We start from the raw sequence: 21,321 nt of genomic DNA on the forward strand, positions 1-21,321 counted from the left end.
AAATGTTTGAGTATACCGTGGTCATGTTCAAGCGACCGAATGGAAAATCATGATGGTGGGCAACGACGAATTTCACCGTAAAATGCCCCCTGAAGATAACTCATCATTCTCTTTCGACCGGTCATTTTCTGCATTTTTTCACGATGAATTACTTGCTGAAAAATTATTACATTGAATCATCTTCCAGATTAAAGGGTAAAGGTGAACGGAACTTATTAAAAATCATGCGTGTATCTCAAATTTTACATCAGAGATAATAATGAATAACAATTTTTAAAATTGAGATACACTCTAGTGTTGACAAAGTTCCACTCCATATACCTTGAAAGATGATAGCAGAATTTTTGAACGAGTAATATCAAACAAACAAAAATTCGTTCGAGCGGGAGTAATGCATCCTCGCATAGGAAGTTGCATTGCAACAGAACGACTCGAATGCTTTTAGCACATTTTGCAGGAATATTTTTGCTTTCTCAGGAAATATTTCCAAATGTCAAAATACCAAATAATGATTCACAAAATGTGGACAATTCAAAGCTAATGTTTTAAACCAATGCTTTTCCAAATTTAAGTAGCCGACTGTGGCACCACTTTGATGTAATGAAGGGGGTTTGGCTTCAATCGTAATAAAAGTAACTGGTTAAGTACTGAAAACTTAGCGTTGCTACGTCCTATACTATGCTCTCTCCTGGTTATCATAGTGTAGGGAATATTATATCACTCTTCAGTCACAAAAGGATATTAAGTTTAGATGTGACTAACATATTTTTTATTATTTGCATCCAGCAACGCCGAAAAATCTCGCGTAAGCATCCTGATTTCCAAATATGTTTTAAGCAATTATTTATACCATTGAAATTCCACTTTTTAGTTCGCCATTAATTGAAGTACAATTAGAAGAGCATATCCATCAAAAAAATAACTAGTGATTGTATTCGCAAAAGCTTTAATAATTCATTGTTTCAGTGGAGCTATCGAGGATTTTGAGCGTAAAAGAACCGGTGACTTTTCTTTTTGAAACGAATGTAATTTTTTTCCAAAAAATAAGCCTGATTCGCTTTTAGACGAAAGAATAATGTTTTATATTTTCATTATAATGGCATTTCCTTCATTTACGGATGAAACCTTCTCAAGAACATTGTGGCGTAAAATATTGAATACGACCTTCTCATAAAAAAAATTAAAATAAAATCTTCTCAATGTACTTCTACGACTGTCGCATACAAAAATAGCCTTTCCATGTAATAATTTCTAGAAAATGCGTTACACAATACGCATTTTTACCCAGGCTCTTGTAGCAGTTCTTGTCCTAGCAAAGGAAAAATGTTTTCCTTTGACTCCTAAAATTAATATTTTATATTGGAAAAAATCTGGAATAATGTTTATCGTGCGAATCACGATAAAAATTTAGGCTCTTAAGCGCACTAGTTATTACAAAATGTATGCTCGAATCGAAGTCAAATTACTGAGGTTGAAATTGGACCTATGGTCAGTTCAAACACTTGGAAAAACTCAAAAAAGGCTGTTACAGCTTCTAGCCTGGTTAGCTATCTCCAGAAGCCTTAGTAGCCTTTTTTTGAATAGACTCGCTGGGAAAGCATTACATCTTACTTCACCTGGAAAAAAATTAACTTCCAATTATAAGGATTGACATATCCACATTCCTCGCATCTTATTTTTTGCTTTTCAAACTCTAAGGATGAAATTAATGGCGGTTATAAATTTTTTCAATTTAACAAACGCGAATGGCTTTTGATATTGTAGCCGTCAACGTATCTCCTTTAACGACTACTCCTACGGAAGCGTAATCCCCTCCCCACGTTTCTCAGGTGGCGCCAATACTTGGGAAATCTCCACACGTCTACACAACGATGCCAGGTCGTATTATTTTTTTACCCCCCCCCCCCCCCTCTGTTTCCCACCGGCCTAAACTCCTTTCACCGCGTAATCTGTTTGTTTATACACCTCCGATAAAGGCTGCGTGCCTGCTCCTCTGTCTCCCATGGCCCGCTTTCCGTCTCCTGGACTGCTCTTTCTTTTGTCTCCTGCCAACAAGAGAGCGCTGCTCCCGCAAAAGCCCACCTTCTTTCCCCACCACTCCCGACCGTATATCCATCTCTTTCCCTGCTCCACCCCCTCCTCTTACGCTGCTCTGTTTATCCCCCTGTCCACCAGATGAAATGCCTCGAGCGTTTTCTCACGTTCCGTGTCGGTTGCAGTCGCAATGCACTGTCGGGGGCACACAAACGTGAGAGAAAGAGGAAACCTTAATCGGGGCCATCTAGGAATTTTTTATTGCCTCCTAAAGGAGAGAGAGAAAAAAGGGACCGCTCGCAAATCCTCGGAATGTGAGCCATTTTTTTTAGCCACGCTAAACAAATTAATATTAAGCATTTCTAACAGGAGTACTGCTTCGTTTTATTCCAGTTTAATGGAACCTCTAGGAGGTGTAAACGTCGCACAGTAGGGTCAAGCCCCACTTTAGGTGGACAAAAGTCAAAAAATAAAATTATTAATTATGGTTTCTAATATATTAGGTTGGGTAAGTAGATGTTTTAACTGTATAAAAGCGTAATTCACAGGTCGGTAAATATGTACATGCGCGTAGAAATTAGTGACAAAGTGAGAGAAGAGCGGAGCACTTGTCTCACTTTGTCCGAAATGGACGGCTGAATATAAACTAAGAGTAGAGCACATCGATCACCTCGATTCCATTTTTTAAACTTTCATCCGAGTGAAACGTAAAAGTTTTTCGCTAAGCGTTTGCTTAAATAATGTATAAAATTTTATATCAGATTTTTTTTCAAATGACGAGAAGTATTGACCTGAATTTTTAAAAATTGATTCGTTCCAATTTTGTATTAAAGTTATTTTGTTTCCAAATTTGTGAAAATAATTCAATCTGGAAGTAAAGTAAGAAAAAATCTAAAGCATTGAAAACTCGATGACGGATTTCATGTAAGCCATCTCTAAAACATATATATGCATACCTTTGAGTTGGTGGTAAAATTTTTAATCTTTTTTTCCGTCTGAAGTGGGGTTTGGCCCCACTGTGCGTCGTGTTGATCAATACGTTGTAACTCACGCCTGCATTTAGAGATTTAAAGGAAAAGTAATTATTTAGGACTTATTTCTTGCCTCCTGAGGAGAAAAAAGGGACCACTCGCAAACCCTCGGGATGTGAGCCATTCTTTTGAAAACTCGCAAAACATATTATTATTAAGCATTGCTTACAACAGTGGTACCCCGCTTCATTCCAGCTCCGTGGAACTTGGAATTACGATGTAATTCACTCCTACGATTAGAGTTTAAAACGAAAAATAATTATTTTTCCATTAATTTCTCGTTGGCTTTTTCCTCGATTAAGTTAGCTCTGTAGCAGCAAATTTCAAATTAAATTAAGTACTTCACATTAAATTCAAAATATTCAGTGTTACAACTTCTATCAATGTTCATTGTTTCCAATGCTAGGCATCTTATGAGTTCCAAGATTAATTAACATAATTTTTTAAATAGAGATAACGTGGCCATTTTTAAAAGGTAATCATTTCTGTTCATCTCTATTTATGATAAAAGCACCAACTCAGTAGCACTGCTCAATTACTATCCACTGCATTATCACTACGGAATAGCAATATGGAATCACTAGATAATGATTTTTTATCTCTCTATATTGCTACTGCAGTCAGAAAGATGAATCTTAATAAAAAATTATGTAAACTCACGTTGGTAACTCACGCCTACATTTAGAGCTTAAAAGGAAAAATAATCATTTAGGACTTATTTATTGCCTCCAGAAGGAAACTGCAACTGAAAGAAACCTGTAAATATTAACGATTTTAAATATAATAATTTTCCATCAAGACAAGGCGTTTGCTAAGTTCATTTTTATTTGAGCAACGTTCATATGCTTAAAAAGTGTCTATCTGCTCTTAAAAGCCTAGAATTTGGCATCGAATTTCCACTCCAGATGATTTGAAAAGGAATAATACAAGGACATAATTTATTAAATGTGTTCCTTGTTTGTAATAATGTTGTATGCAAGCAGCACCTTTACTCACGGAGGTTAACGTATACACATATTTATAAAGGTACATTCTTACTTACTAACGCGCCGCTGCCATCAAAGTCAGGTGCGTTGAAAGGAACTAAAAAAAAAGAGCAAGAAAATATTGCGTCCAGTGTTACCCGTATTGCCCGATCCCCGCGACTTTCCACGCGTGAAATGAATTGCAACCTAGACGCTATTTTTTTCTCTCGAATGTATCAGTTTTATTTGCTACCTACTTACCTCCATCGTCACACGCCCATTTATTACCTAGCCCACACCTATGATAGCAAAAGTTTTTTTCTTCTCGTTTATCTAAAAATATTACGCATTAAAGAGGAGTATACGTTAACCAACTACTATATTATCTTCCTTTCGAATACAACACTTTTATAACATTACTGAGATTATAAACTTAGATCTCCCAACACGAACCTCGAGAAAAGTATTTCTGCGTGCATACATTCGGTCTTTTATTCAAATGCTGTCAGCCACTTTTTCATTTTCAGATGATATTTGAATGGATTTCAATTACTTAAGAAGTTCTGGATGATGCAATAAAACAGTTAATAAAAATTGATGTTTGCGTAAAAAATGGTGCTTTGTTCTTTCAAGTGATGATAATGCAATATCCGAAAGTGAAAACGTTTCCTCGCACTACACGAATAGTGAGCCTCGAGGATGACCTTCCAAATAGAAATTAATCTCAACCACTGGCAAGATTAAAGGAAACCCTTTTCCCCATTTTCCGGCGAGAGGTTACCGCGAGGGTAAACATTTCACCGTTGCCGGGTTCCCGTGGCCACTTTGCGTTTGAATAACGGGAAATTTCTTTATCTCGATCGGGACCACAATATTTCACCCGCAAGAACTCCACGCAAACTACTCCAGACGCGCCCCGAGATGATTTCCTTACTTCCTTGATAAACGTCTTATTCAAAGCCGAGCATTATAAAAAAAAAAAAATATATATACGCTTTGTGTTTCCGTTCCATGAATCTTTCTCCCAAAAACTCCCACCCTATAGGGAGTCTCCTCTTTTAATGGTCACGCATCAATTTTGCGCGGAGATAATGCCATTTACAAAGGGAGAAAAAATTAAAGCGAAGAAAAAGGAGAAAAAAATATAAATCCCCTTCCCCCCTCTAACAAAACTGCCCGTGCAAGCGAAAAGGATGGTCTTTAACCCTCTCCCTTTCATAGAAATGTCTCGAATGATCCTGCAGCATGCGAAGGGCGGGGCTCCGTGCAAACAACTCACCTTCTCCTCATTCCCTCCCCCTCTGCTCCCCCTCCACAACCTTTTCTCTTCTTCCTTCCCCTCCTTCCTCTCTCTCCCCCACCCTCCCCTCTTCCTCCTCCTCTTTTCCTACTTCAGTTCGCCACAACCTTTATGCACTCCCTTCGCCCGCCCCCTCATCACCCACCTCGCCTTTTCAGCCGAGCATTATCCTCCTGCAATTACTCCCACGCCCCTCCTGGTCTCTCTCTTCCGGCGTAAATCCTCATGCTCGTACCCCGTCATCAGGGTGCAAAAAAAATAAAAAATACCACTCGAGGAAAGGGAGAGTCTGAAACTCTCAAAAAGAAGAAGAAGAAGGATACTGTAACAATAACGTAAAAATGAGAGAGAAAGTGCAAAGGAAGGGAAAGAAAGCCTCCGCCAAAAACATTTTAGCAACGAGGTTATATCGACCGCTAAGTCATGATTATTAATGAAGTTGAAATTAATTTTTTCAATCCTGACTTTTCCTATGGTTTCAAACTACTTTTTCACCTCGAATTACTCAAAATTTCGCGGTACATGTTTTTCAATATTAATGGATTTCGGGGGTAACCCGAGTTAAGACTTTAAAATGCCCAACGTTTCCTCTTCTATACCCCTCTTTATTTTCCCGCTTCCAGTCAAGACAAAAACTTCTCCTGTACAACTCCAAAATTAAACCAAACCTGACCTACGCATCTACGGCATGGCTAAACGCATCTCCGTCACATCTTTAAAAAATCCACACAACATAAAACAAAATTGTGACACGAATCAACGGCGCTACGTGTTTCGTAAGCAATCGCAACATTCGGAAAGATCTTAAAATTTCGTCCAGCTCAATATGCCTGAAATATGCATAGCAAAAGTTTTCAAAATAATTTGCTGCCACCAATAACCATCAGTTAAGTCATGTAAGAACCTAAAAAAACCAAACATCGATACCCTAAATGTGCCCTAAACCGTACCAACATCCCTAGCCCTAATTAAATCCTACACGCCATGACTCCTATGTTAATTAAAAAAAAAGAATTTTATAATGCCTGAGAAACCATTTATTCAGCGAAACACCAGGATATAGCCATTTTGGTTAGAAACTGCGGCACTGCAAATCAAGAAAAATCAGACTTAGACGCTGGAGACTTCACCAGGGCAAATGATCGTTTCGCCGATATTGAGCATCAATTTATAGGTGGTGGGTGCTGACAAAGAATTTTCTAGACAACCACCTCCCATCATTGATGCTGAGTAAAGGGAGAAAGGGATCATTTGCCCTGATGCGGTCTCCAGCTTAGGAGAGAAAACGCTGTCCATTTTCATATCTTGACGCGAGTTACCCCCAAAATCCACTCACATTCTTTTTCACCTTCTTCTTCTCTCCACGAAAACTTTAGGGTTGAAGAATACAGCACTAAATCTCTTCTTTGTGGTCGTTCGATATTCTATTCTCGCCCGATGTCGCCTGTTGCTTTGTTATTCGCTACAATTTTTCGCCGGCATACATCATTTAGGACGGTGCAGATATCCTCTCTCTATGTAATTGTGTCAATGCAAATGAGGACTTTCGTTTGAAGCCTACCACCGACAATTCACTATCGAGTTACAGATAAAACGAGCACCAAAATTAATCAAACCAGCCTTTGGGTTAAGTACTGAATATGCATTCCTTGAATCTACGATCCACCTTCGAATAGCAATGCTGCTATCACTCCCACCAACTGCGTAAAAAAGTTGAAGTAAGAAAAATTAAGAAAGTACGAAGAAATGAAATCCTCAGGTTGAAATTCCAAGAATAGGGGAAATATACCATTAAATCACTTCTACTAAAGAGGCAATTTACTTAATTCATTCTCATTTTCAAACGCTCCTTCACCTTCTTTTGCTCCTCAGCTACTCCGCCTTCAAGATAGGATCGCGGTAAATATCAATAAATTACCGCATTGTGATTGGTCGAAAATTCAAGCCTAAAGGTTCATCTCGTTCCAATGTTTCCTATTAAAAGGAAGTGATAGTGGATTGCGTCGCTTTATTGTCGCTGTGAGCTGAATACGGCTTTAAAAATAAGCTGAATATTACAATGTAAAAATTTTAAATGAGAGAGAAAGTGCTAAGGAAATGTTCGATCGAATAAGGCGTATATAATGGAAGTTCAACAAATTGAAATGTAAGATTGTTGCACTTTTCTACAATTATTTCCAAACTTTTCTACGATTCACCGTCGAGTTTCAATGTTGCTGTCACTACCAGCACCTTCGCAAAACAGTTAACATAAAAGAGAAAGTACGAAGAAATTAAAGGATCACGTTGAGATTATATTTATATTTAGAAATGGATTATATTTATAATTAGATTATATTTTATAAATCTTGGAAAAAAACTATAATCCAGGAAAAGTGCAACTACCTTTCATTTCAATATGCGAAGGAAAGGATAAATCCTCCGCACGATATTTCGGGAACAAGGAAAACGGTTCCATCAAATCACGCTTTTTCATGTGACCATTTATTTAATTAATTCTCTTTATGTTATGATTTCACAGGGTTTTGTTTGCTTTCTTCTCCATCCCATCACAATATTAAGCTGCGGATCAGGAAAAAACAGTAAATCAACGTATTGTGATTGGTGAAAAATTCTGCCCTATCTCGATGGCATTTCCGGGTTTACTATTTCCTATCGAGAAGCAGAGATCATTTTTTATCGCAACAAATATTTTTTCAGACAGTTTCTACAAATAGATGAGAGGGTGCTGATAAAAGAGCAAACTCCATCGAGCGAAACCCTAAGTCGACCATACACTACCGAGTTGCAGGAAACGCAGGTGCAATAGGGTAGTTTCCTTCATCAAAGAAAACGAAAGGCATTGATTGCGATTCGTTACCCACCATTACTGTATTCATAATATAAAAATTATTTGATTTTAGAAATACCGGTTTAGACGAATAGCAAGGGTCAATTTTATTCTCATTTGAAAAAGGCCAGATTGGCGCCCATGCGATGCCACTCCACGTCACGTCACAGGGACCTAGTTTCTACACGAGAGGATAGGAGTTTTACATCGTCCGAGGTTACCAATGCATCCATGAGGCACAGAGCTCAGGGAAACATGTCTTAATAATCACATATGAAAACTGGCTGAGGTCGGAAAGTTTTCTTCGTTTGATAAGGTATTAATAATCCTTATTTAAGCCAAGCGCTACCAGTTAGCATGGTACTCAGCTACCTGCTAGCATCCTGCGTCGTATCAGCGCTCAGAGCCTCGCCCCAAGGTCACCTCACTTGCGGCAGCGGGAACCAGAACGACGTCACACGGAGTTTTCCCGGCATTCATACTTACCCGTCGCGTTTTCTCGCGCTTGAAAATTTTCACTTTTCATTTAATCGCGAAAAATAGATATCGTCATTTAAAAATCTGAAAGCGTGAAATACGTAATCCAGCAGTAAAAATCTTTCGATTTAGGCAATAAAAAAATAATAGGAAACCACCCTATTACTCCCATGCCCACAACTCGTCCCTCTCACAGCGTTAAGTCATGCTCGTACCCTGTCGTTTACGGTGTGGATCTGACGTAAAAGAGTCTGAAACTTGGAGATAGGTTCTTTACTGCAATAAAAATACTTTTCGCCTACGCTGCTTTTAAATAATCATCTACCATAGACTGGATTCATCGAGTTAAAAACAAAATAAGGATGAAAAGACTATGGATAATTACAACTTAAACTTTTTTAATTTTGCACTTTTTATCCGTTTTATCCGGCCACAGCGCTACGTCTTCGAAACTAAAGTGATTTGGCTTTAATTTATAGCATTTATTTTGCAAAAATAAGTCTATTGACCAGCCTATGCTTCATTTTACCATGGTTCTATAGATAAAGCCAAAATATATCAGTTTTTCGTGAAAACGACCTATATTCTAGCATAAGTCAGAATTTTCTGTATGCTTAGATAAGCATTGCTATTAAAATTGTAGAACATTCCGGTGTTCTAATGTACTTCAAATAAAACATTGCTCGTTAAGCCTACTTTTTGTGACCGAGTCGATGAGATGCATAATTTGATAAAGAGCAAATTTTGGAAGTTTCCTGAAAATGATACAAATTTACTTTCACGAACCAATCTCCTCAAAGAATACGAGTGTATGAACAGCATAAAAACCTAAATCAGATAAAATGAGTAACGAAAAGGAACAGTCTTCCGCATAATACCTTTGTAAAAGGGTAAATTTGAACATAAAATGACTTTCAATGAAGGAGATATTTTAACTTATACTCTAGGCAATAGATCTTTACGGTCATGACTATGTTTAGGGCGAAGAAACGCAAGGCGACCAGGTAAAATTGAATTCCTGGAAAATTACTAAGTTTGAATATACACTTCATCAGCGTCAGCTCGCGCCAATGTGGATGTTTAAAATATTATCTGCAGAACCTTTTTATAAAACCTGGCTGGAGGAAAATATACCGGTGTAATTTAATAGTACCTAGATCGGTGATTATGTAACCTAACCTATAACTTACTTTCCTACCCAATTTTGAATCATAGCACTCATCCTCTTATTAAGAATGATTGTGATAGAGATCTACTTAATGTACAGCACGCATTACAAGAGGTAGACGGGATATAGTGTTTTGTTCTGAAAGAGATTTGACAGCAATAACTGGTCAACTCTGGAAGACAAAGAGAGAAAAAGAAAGTTTAATGTATAAATGGATAAAGTTGAATATTGAGACTGATTCATGCTTTCCTCAACCGTTCCAATCGAGCGGCCACTTAAAATTCAAAAATAATTTAAATGACTATGACTATTGGCTATTGCTAACAAATTCCAGTGAATATGTCTCAGATTTATGTTCCCTTAAACCAAAAATGGTCAACAGCAGAACAGCTTCGAACACGTTAATATTCATAACTTCAACTCATAGTACTCATCAGCGGTGCCTCGACACCTGAAATCATCTCCAGAATTATGACTTAAATGAATATCTTACGGCAAAAATTAAATCAGCGAAAAAAAGATGGGTTGCCTAATATATCTGCACATTAAAGATAAGGATAAAATGAAAAACGATGTGGGGCATCAGAAAACTTGTTATTCCATGAATCAGATGAAGTACTCCGTTTTACCAGCAAAATTGTTCTGTTTGGCTGAAATTATTTAGAATGAAGGATTGAAGTAAATTTTGTAAATTTTCATCAAAAGGTGAATGATTTCAGCTCCACTGCGAAATAAGACATTTCTTTCACTCCTCTGATCATTCTTTACCACTCCGTGCCAACTAACTCTTCCAACTCGGGTCTTAAAAAACTTATTTTCTCATACCCGGCCTTCTGGGAAAAATACACAAAACGAAAAGAATTGAAAGGAAAAGAGAAACAATGAACAGGACTTAAAACAAAAGAAAACGAGAAAGAGAAAAGGATAAAAAATCTTTAGGGAGGTATCTTATGGAGATTTTTAGTGGTTTGGTGAAAGAATTTTAGAAACTTGAGAGAAAGAAATATTTGAACCGATTATTTCACGCAATTATGTAGTTTTTGCCAGGAATGTTACATAGTGGCCCACGTCAGATGCTTTTTCTTTTTCTCTTTGCCTATGATCTGTAGGCTCAGAAAAAACTCATTGCCATAATATTTCTGCAACTTGCTAGAACGCATTACTTTCGCTCGACCGGTCTTTTTCATTAAGAATATATCGTTCAAAACTTAAGCTATCATCTTGAATCTTCCGTTGCTACTCGGAGTAGACCCTTTAAAAACATTTTTCAGTATTTCAAATTAGAAAAAAATCGAGTCAGAATTTAATTTTAACATAGGAGTCAAATGAAAATTTTGAAATAAATCCGGTCCACCCACCCTGAAATTTTTTAGATGATAATATAAGCCAATTCCGTGCATTTCTTCGCGGCGAAAGACAAATAAGACCAGTAGAAAGGTAGTGAGGAATACTCTTAATCTTTCCCTCAGGTCTGGTTTGCAATTTATTTTAAAAAAGGACACTGGACTTGAAGTTGGGTTGTGGCCTATGTATTCTATGGAGATTTTGTGCTGCAAACCTTTTAGTTTAAAATGGGTTGATAAAGTGTATTTGTTTTGTCGAGGAAATGGTGTTAATTTTAATAAGATCGTAGCTTTTCTCATTGCTTACCGGGATTCTGAGTGGGATATTAGACGATTTTGCATGTTTTTGTAACTATTCAAAGAAATTTGGGAAATAGGAAACATTGGTTTTATTATAGCTTACGCCATCATTGTTTTGTTAATGGTGTGAGCGGTAGGATTGTTCCTAAGATGAGATCAAAAAATTATGTTGCCCGCATTGCTTGGAGGGGTAGGGAGCGCTTGGAGTGTGATAACTCGAACTGATTTCACAATCCCGTACGCGTATACTAGAATAACCTATACGCGTACGGGATAACGCTTCTTTCAGATACTAAGTCCCGTTCAAGGTCAAGATATCAAGCTCCACTCGTTGCATTGCTCGTGAACGAAGTGTTGTATCTGGTGTCGTCATCTTCCATTTGCATTGCTTTCTACAGTTCATTTTGCCAGTGCTTCTTGTTGAAATACGTTGTTTTTGTGAATCTGTATTTCCTGGTGTGAAAATAGACGTGCAATCTTGCCGTAGTAAGAGGAACTGTTTGAAGTATATTTCGAAAGAGGACGCTGATTTACTAACTAATATTTCACCAAGGAAGTTGAACATTAATTACAGATTACATCATTGGGCTCTGAATACTGCTTATTTTTCATATAATGATCCTATTTGATGTCTAAATTCACATCAAATTCCTATTGTAAAAAAATGATCCCCGGAGAGCGTATTTTTGTTCATAGGTTGTCCTTTTCTTTTGATCAATAGGGTGGTTTCCTATTATTTTTTTATTGCCTAGATCGAAAGATTATTACTCCTGGAGTACGAATTTCACACTCTTAAATTTTCGAATGACGATATCTATTTTTCGCGATTAAACGAAAAGTGAAAATTTTCAAGCGCGCGAAAACGCGACGGCTAAGTAGGAATGATGGGAAAGGTCCGTGTGACGTATTTCTGGTTCCCGCTGCCGCCCTGTGAGGTGACCTTGAGGCGAGGCTTGAGCGCTGATACGACGCGGGCTGCTAGCAGATAGCAGAGTACCCTGCTAGCAGGGAGCGCTAGGGTTAAATAAGGATTATTAATACCTTATCAAACAAAGGAAACTTTCCGACCTTAGACAATTTCAATGAGTGATTATTAAGAGATGTTTCCCTGAGCTCTGTGACTCATGCATGCATTGGTAATATCAGACGATGTAAAACTCCTATCCTCTCGTGTAGAAACTAGGTCCCTGTGACGTCACGTGGAGTGGAATCGCATGGGCGCCGATCTGGCCTTTTCCAATGAGGTTAAAATTGACCATTGCCATTCTTTTAAACTGGGATTTCTAAAAATATAATTTGTATATTATGAATACACTAATGGTGGGTAACGAATAGCAATCAATGCATTCCGTTTTCTTTGATGAAGGAAACTACCCTATTGGCAGTAGGTAAAACTCACGCTCGAAGCTGGTTCCAGCTAGCAGCTTGTCTTTGCCCGCCCATATTGGAATCCGAGGACTACTGTTGGCAGCTAGTATTTTTCTCTAGAGACATGCATCAAGTGAACACAGGTTTACAATGCAGTTAAAAACCTTAACCCCAGTGGACACGAGATTGGGCGCGCGCATTAACTTGAGACCTTTCTCGTCACTCTTCGCGAGTAACAATGCAGTGAGAACAGATTGAGCGACGAAAAAAACAACAATAGCTATAATATGAGAAGAGATCTCACGAGGATAAGGATTCAAAAACGGGAGAGAAGATGAGGATATAAAAGGAGGAGGAAAATAGGATGGAGGTGAAAGAGAAGAAAAGACCGTGGAGGGGCTGGGAGGATAAAACAAGAAGACTCCGAAACCCTCTTGCGTGCCATGAAAAAGCCCTCCCTCAGAGCTGACAGAGTGACTGGAAAAAGGCGTGTGTAAAAAACGAGGAAAGAATGAGGGAGGAGAGAGAAGACGAAAAGAAGAGAAAGAAAGAGGATAGTCAGAGGAGGGATTCAATTCCAATCTTCGCGCTCGTAATAACCAACCGAGACCCTCCTTTTGTTATCTTCCCCTTGCGCTCCTGTCTGTGGGTTTGTCTGCACTCCGCCAAGATAGGGGGAAGGGATTTTTCCAGCGGAGATAAAGAGCGGTGGGAACGAGAGGACGGGGGTTGAAAATAGGGAGAAGAGTGAGATTTGAACGTTCAGGGAGTGGCTCCGTGGGAGAACGGAGTGTAGATCGGATAGGGGTATTTCTGAGCGGGAAACGCAGTACAGCAATCCATAGTGCCTTCCGCATTATTTCGACGGTAGAAACCTTATGGAGAGCAGAGTTACCAAATCTCCGCCCCATCATCCGGCGTCGTTTAGGAGAAAGGGGTTTTTCTGAGCGGGAAACGGAGTACAGCAACCCATAGTGAGATCCACACTTTTTTAGCAGTAAAAACCTTATGGAGAGCAATGTTGCCTTAATCTCCGCCCCATCATACGGTATAATTTAGGAGGAAGATGTATTTTGAGCAGGAAACGGGGTACTGCAATCCATAGAGTGTTCCGCATAGTATTAAATAATAAAAGAAACTCATGAAGAGCAGTGTTATCAGATCTCCGCCCCATTATCCAGCATCATCTATGAGAGCGGAGTATTTCTCATCGAGAAACGTGGTTCAGCAATCCATAGTATGTTCTGCATTTTTCTTAAAGTAAAAAAAGATTTGGGGGCAGAGTTACCAGATCTCCGCCCCATTACCCGCTATTATTTAGGGTAGAGGAGTACTTTTGAGCGGGAAACAGGGGGCAGTAATCTATGGTGCGTTCCGCATTTTGTTAATAGTAAAAACCATGTAGAGATCAGTGTGCCACATCTCCGCCCAATCATTCGGTATTATCTAGACCACCACGCCAAAATTTGAAATTTTAAACGGCTTGGAAGAAGCCCTTGATTTAGTCATGTAATTAAATCAGTATCTTGGAGTGGACGTCTGAAAATTTTTTAAATGCAATTTTTCCGGCGTTTTAGGTTGGATACTTCTAATCTACATGATACCCTGCGAGCCACCCCTTGGTTACTCGGTAGGGTGTGAGTATTTCTTCATAACATGCACTAAGCTACCAATAGGAGCTACCACAAAGACAGTTACACATGTAGCTAAGGTTGCCTCACACCAAGCAAATGCCGCTCGTTTCGCTACAAAAGCTTTTAGACCCAGATATGCATGAATTATAAGGTGAGGGCATGCTAGAGAAGCTATGTAACTATCGACCTCCAGTTCAAAAAAATCAACCTTGTAGCTGGTTTATCTATCAAACAATAGACCAGAATAAATGAGAAGTCCTACCCATTACACTTTGAGTTCACTCGCAGTGTGCAGAGTATTTTTTATTCTACGTCGTACCCGTACCGAAAAACCTAAATAAGCCCCCGTCCTCCGAAGTGCCGTCGAATCATCATTTATGATTAGACGAATTAGAATTTCCACTCCGGGAAGGATTTTATGCTCACTTTAAGCTATTGCCCTAGTAGTCCCTAAATTTAAGACGGTTTTTATGTTGACCGATGAAAAAAAAATCAATTGTAAGTTGAAAATGCTGGATTGACATTTTCTATTTCTACCATGACGCGTCAAATAAATCTTACGAAAAGAATTATTTTTTTTAAATCAATGTTTTAAGCTCAATATTTGACTTATATATAAAAAAAATGTTCAACTGAGAAAGGCGAGACGAATTATATTTTCATGATTATACTCTCGTACTTTTTCACAAAATTTTGGGTAGAGCTGGCAAGACATTAGCATGAACATTTTACATAAAAACACCAAAACCAAGCGAAAAAGGTAATTGTCTATGTGTTGCGGCGAGGCCGTACAAGGTACTTCCAGGGAACGGAGCCCCCCTAACGAGCCAAGCGAAAGAGTGAGATTTGAACACTCAGGGAGTGGAGTTGGTGGAATGAGAACGGAGTGGAGACAAGAGGAGTATTTTTGAGCGGGAGACGGGGTATGTGAGGAGTCGGCAGTATCCTCCCCCGACCGCCCGCAGGGCTTAATTGCCGAAGGGGGTAGCGATCCTGAGAGGGAGAGTCAGGGATCCCTGCCTGAAGGGCTAAGGGGCGTGAATCCCTTAGGGGGTGTGCGGGGGAGAGGGGAGTGCCGCACCACCAGACCGTACTGCCTACCCGCGCGTACCCTTAAGCACCCCACCCCACCAATCACCGCATTCACGCAACCGTGCACATACATGCGAGCACTTGAGTTGAAGTACCATGGATGGGGTATCCCACTGGGGCTTTCGAGGGTGATAAAGCAAATGAGGGGGACAATAAATTTACGACGTTTTAATTTTGGCAAAAGCTCCACGACTTGTAATCAAATTCGTAACAATATCGGGGTTTCCAAAAAAAATAGCCACATCATTCAGTATCATCGTTTAAAGTGGTTTCAAAAATTTCGAGAAAAATCTCAGGGCCATCACTTCAATAGGGTGGTCTTCCATATCTCGAGAAGCAGTAAATCTGGCATCCCTGGTGTTAGCTCGCGTCGCATTAATGAAGGCGCGAATTTCTTCCATCCCTTATCCTTCAAATTCTTTCCTAACTCATGAGCATCGTTTTGCTCATCGTGGGGATGCCTCTATACTTGAAAACCATCCCGAATCCAACGCCTATTGAGGATGCAGGACTCTAACCCCTAATGAGGGAGATAAAATTGTCTCGGACTTGTAGAGCTGGCCTCAGGAGACTCAGAAGACTTCTATCCAATTGTATTTTTTACGATTTTGGCAATAACTAAATTCACCGTCCAAAAAATAATTTAAAATAGCCAACTGAATGCGCTAGATACCAACTCGCCATGTACATTACTGTTCTAAATGAATCACGCGCTTTATATGCTCGTATAAATCAAATGAGAGCGTCAGCGGGGGAGCCATGTAATAGTGGGAATGAGGTGTCGGGATACTGATCATATCGAATAGATGACCTAGGAAAACAGTGCGATGGATTTTTGATTTCGTGTATTCTCAACAACAATGTCCTCATTATGAAAGAATACGTAAGCCTCTTTACTTGGCTCTATTCTGATTTTTTCCCATTTCCTTAAGTCTTCTGTTTTATCTACCTTAACCTTTAAATGGGGTCATAAAGATTGAATATACCTGCTACTATCTTCATTTACTGTGAATTGACAGTACATATGCTTATTTATTTTTTCCAGCAAATAAAATCTAGCTACTTAAATCTGTCTACTAAGCGTGACGACCTGTGTTAAAACTAAAGTTAGCCTACCAGCATGTTGAGATTTTTCTTTTAATTTTGGTATTATCTGTTTACAAAGGGGTTGGAATGGTGCAATAGTAGGGAAAAGGTTTCCCATATATCAGAATCATGCTAATTCTATGCCAATGATGGGGCTTTACTCTATTATTGTCTCCTCGGGTGGACTCAAAAGCTTTGCTAGCATGGCGTCCTGAGATATTTGTAAGGATAATATTGCGTCCATTGGTTATGCCATGAAGTATTAGCCGATTCTAACGTAAAAGGTGCAACCTTTTCCTGTATATATGTGCTCCAAGCTCCTACAGAATCTTACGCAGGGTAAATTCCTACACCAATAATATTTCTTATTAAAAAAGAGAAACGTACAAATGGGCAATTAACTTCTTATACAGTAGGATAATCCATCAATTACCGCGGGTTTCAGGTATTCTCTCTCGTGCAAACTATGAATCATTATTTCTACCCCCAAAATGTATCTTCGGAAAATGAAACATATAATCTGCTATGCTCCACTCTACTCTCTAAAATAATAGATTAATCCAATGCGAACTCCTCCGAAGCCATTTGGTCCTCTTCATTTCTTCCTTATTTTCTCTGGGCCTCAGTGGCGTCGGGGTAAAGCCCTCGTCTGCTACACAAAAGGTTCGTGTACGTTAAAATTCAAATATTTTGAAAATCTCGGTCTATAAAAAGAGCTAATATAATTTTTGGTTTTTTCCCGGCGAACAATTGCAGTGAAGTTTTCTCGGGTTTCACACCGGGTCAGGTCCTCCATTTCTCCTTCCAACGTTTCGATGTACAACTCGCCCATCGTCTTCAGGGATTCAGGAATCCAATACCAATTCCTCAAAATCTCGGGGTATATATACATAATTCTGAGGTCGAGGGCGGTTCAGCGTCTCCTGATTGGCTGCCAGTCCCCTCGTATTTTATATATATATATATATATATATATATATATATATATATATATATATAAAAAGAGCTGCATTGTATAAAAAGAGCTGTTTTCAGTAATATGGAAATAAATGAAAATAATTAAGTATTAACACTTTTTTCTACTTGTTCCTCCCAGGCGCCTACTCTTATCTTTTTTCTGCTGCACCCATTTCAGCCTCTATCCTTCATCAGACCCCATTTGATGTTACATTGTCTTCAGAACGGTTTCACGATGTCCGCGCTTTTTCCCCGCCACTGCCTGTTTTACGCTTCCTAATTTGTTTTGATCTCCAGGCAGGTCGCCCACGACATCATTCCACGGTGCTTGCGCCCCTTCAGCCTGCGCTCATTCTTCTTCCAAATCGGCCGAGTTTTTGCGCAGAACGGAACTCCGCCCATATGAGGGCTTTGATTAATCCTCCTTAATGTCACACTCAAATCTCCCGTCATCAATTCCCATCTTTTTCCGAGTGCTGCCTTGGTCGACGGAATTCTCTCCCTCTGGTCTTATCCGCGCGCATCGCTCGAGATGGATTTACATCTGAGATTTTCAATACCTACGACCGCAAACGAAAATTTAAGAACTTGGATGAAATGCGTGAACAAAAAATGTATGTCATTTTCCCGGCATACTTCCGGTATTTTCATCTTTCAGTTCTTTTCCAACCCTTCTATTTTCTTTTACTAATAACACCTTATCTCAATTTCAACATGGAAAAATACTTTTTGACCGCCATATGCTTAGAATGACTGCGTCTATGCACCTGTCTGTAGTAAATATTATTTATTTTTTTCATGAAACTTGCTTACCGTTGCAGGCAAATTTGAGAACCTAGCATAACTTGAAATATTATCCTCTACCTTGCTTCAATTTTACTACAATGCTATCACACTAAACTACTATTTAAGAAAGATCTCGTGCTATACCGGCGAATACAATGAACAAAATTTTCTCGGGTTTCCTTCGGGTGAAAGTGTCCAACGTTTCCGAAACGTTCATCGTCATCAGGGAACGATGCTGATGCCATTGCCGCGGCCTGCACTTGTATGACAGTTGCGGTATCCTCCCATTGGTTGGTGCCGATTTTCGTCCTAACCCAACCGACCAAGTTGGCCATTGCCGAGCATTGGATAGCATGTAAAAAGATATACATTTTGACAAATCGGAAATACTCTGCTGAACATCTAATGACAGGGACAGAACATCTAAAGAGGCAATAAAAATCCGTTTGGAAAACCAACCAGTGGCGCCGACTCCATGGGGCTTGAGGAGGCTCGGGCCCCCTCAAAAATTCGTTATGGGTGTGAGGTAAAAATGTTTCAGGCTTATCAATTTTCCCCGGAGTGTCCAGATATCGAGATTCGAGTTATCAGGGTTCTAATTTTGATCATATGGCTCTTCTAAAATGCTTAAAAAACTTAATGACGGTGAATTTCCCGGGGCAAGATCCCCGGTTTGGGCCCCCCCAATATTTTTTGTAAGTCGGCGTCCCTGAAACCAACATTCCAATAGAGACCCTAGGTATGCGTGTTGTTTGCGTTAAAATGAAACTGAAAAACTAAATAGTTAACAGGATTTTTTAAAAATATAGCAATGCACAAAAAAGGCAACATTGATTATTATTATTTCTTAATTTTTCTTTCGTTTCAATTATTCTTTTTTCCCATTTTGAATTTCGTGATTTTTCTTCCTTTGTTAATGTATATCTTTTTAATGTTTCTTTTTTTTCATTTTAATTTTTAAAATGACAAAATCGTAACAACGAACTCAAACATGCAGGTGCAATAATTATAGATCTGTGATTTTAAGGAGGTTTAGACACAGGAAAGACTCATAGGCGAGTAATTTGATGAGGCAGTGTGTACGGAAAGGTTACACTGGTCCCTTTTAACTTGTTGTCTCATTGTCCCCTAAGTGGAACGTTGTCGTTGTAAGGTGTTATTTCTAGATGTTTGCCATTCATTGTATTTCCTGAAGCTGACATATCTTCGGACCAATTTAAAAATTGTAAAAAATGCCACTTTTGTTCTCATATTCTAAGAATGTCTGTTTCTGGTTAACTTCCTGTCGTATGCGTAATTTTATTTATTAATTTAATGTAACCTGCGTATCGTTGCAGAGCAAGTGGAGAGCCCGGGTGCGGCAGGGCGCGTGCGACGAGGAGGAGGAGCGATGCGGCCGGGTTCGCGTGCCGGAGGCAGGAGGAGGACAGGCGGACAAGAGGACAGGGAGGAGGAAGAGTCTTCGCGGTGGAGGACGAGGACGTGCGGTCGGCGGCGCGGTGGTGGGTCGGAGGCGGCGGCGGCGGGGAGGCGGAGGAGACGGGGGGGCGGAGGCGGCGAATGAGCCCCGGAGGCCGAGGGGCGGCCGTCCTCCGCGTCCTCACCCGCCGACGCCTCCGGAGGCGGATGAAGAGGCGGTGGAGGACCAAGGAAGAGGAGGAGGCGCCCACCACAGCGGTGGTTCCGACCGCCCCCGACGGAAATGAGACGGCCCGCGAGGGAGGGGTTGCCGGCCAAGCTGCCATTCACTCTAGCCGGTCGTCGGCACTACGCCCGCTCCCCTCCTGCCGCACCCCGCGCCGCGCCGCCGCCAACCGATTGACCGGCGACCCCTCGGCCTCCACCGCACCGCCGCAGCCGCGCCGCCCGGCCATCACACTTTCACCCGGGAGCGGCAATCCTCCTCCCGCCCCACCTCGCCACCACGCCGCACCATTGACGGACGAATCCAGAACCATGCCCCCGCGATCTCCCGGTCTCCCCTGCCGCTCCGCCGCACCCGGGAGCGGTGAGGAGGGAAGGGTAGACTCCGCCGCCCCCCAAGCTCGCCGGCCCGAGGGCATCGACGGCGGTGGACCCGTCATCCGGCTCGGGGAGCGGTCGCCTGCTCCTCCGCCCCCATCGCACCTTCACCACCACCGCCGCCCCCTCAAGATGCTGCCGCTCCCTCTGAGGCCCTTCCGCCCCTCCATCGCCTTCTCCCTGCCCGTGTTTCTTCTGGCGGCCCTGACCTTCCAAACAGGTGAGTGCTCACTCTCTCCCTGCTCCGTTTGTGTGTGTGTGCGTGAAGTGTCCCGATCGGCCTGCACATGACAGCGTGCGTGTTGACGGGTCATTCCCGAGTCCGCGCCGCCCTTCAGCCCGAGTGTTTTACATTTTACTGAGGGCGGAGTCCTTTGAATGACATCATCAGGAATGTTGGTACAAGGCTCTCAAACAAGAGCATTTGATGAAGGTCAAGTTATTGAATTTTATTTGTATTCCCTGACAAAATTCACTATTTTAAAATGCGTGAAGAGAGGACATAGATCAGTTGAGAAGACAAATTCTAAAAATATGGGTAGCAAAAAGCAGTTTAAATAAGAGCAAAATCACATTTTGGCGTAACTTTAATTTTTCTCATTAAACCTCACTGGAAGAAAAATACTAAGTCCTTCTAACATGATGGCGGAAACGATTTATTTCATATACTTCCGATGAAAATATCACGGCTTAAATCCGAGAATTGCGAGGAATTCTTTCAGATTATAATTGCATATGATTTTACTTACAATGAAACGACATAACCGGGGACCAGAATTCACGTTTCCACTATTTTCCTTAGAAGGAAAACGTCATTATCATTTTTCTCTAGTTCGCCAATATAAAAAATATTGCTTTAGCGACGAAATGGAAGGGTGAAATACTTCCTTGTAAAATTTGGAGTCACTGCTCGTGGAGTTTTGGTTTC

The 21,321-nt window shown here is 40.4% G+C and overlaps 1 protein-coding gene across 1 annotated transcript in view; it reads left to right on the plus strand.

Annotated features, from left to right (window-relative positions):
* Positions 1-20,684, plus strand: part of LOC124158186 (leucine-rich repeat extensin-like protein 5) — a 38,220-nt gene extending 17,536 nt beyond the window's left edge. Inside the window, exon 2 of the mRNA XM_046533374.1 lies at positions 19,709-20,684. Within this exon, the coding sequence (XP_046389330.1) occupies positions 19,932-20,684 (753 nt within the window). The 5' untranslated portion in view covers positions 19,709-19,931. The remainder of the gene's footprint in view (positions 1-19,708) is intronic.
* Positions 20,685-21,321: the final 637 nt, after the last annotated feature.

Source organism: Ischnura elegans, chromosome 4, assembly GCF_921293095.1.
Source record: "Ischnura elegans chromosome 4, ioIscEleg1.1, whole genome shotgun sequence".
NCBI lineage: Eukaryota > Metazoa > Arthropoda > Insecta > Odonata > Coenagrionidae > Ischnura > Ischnura elegans.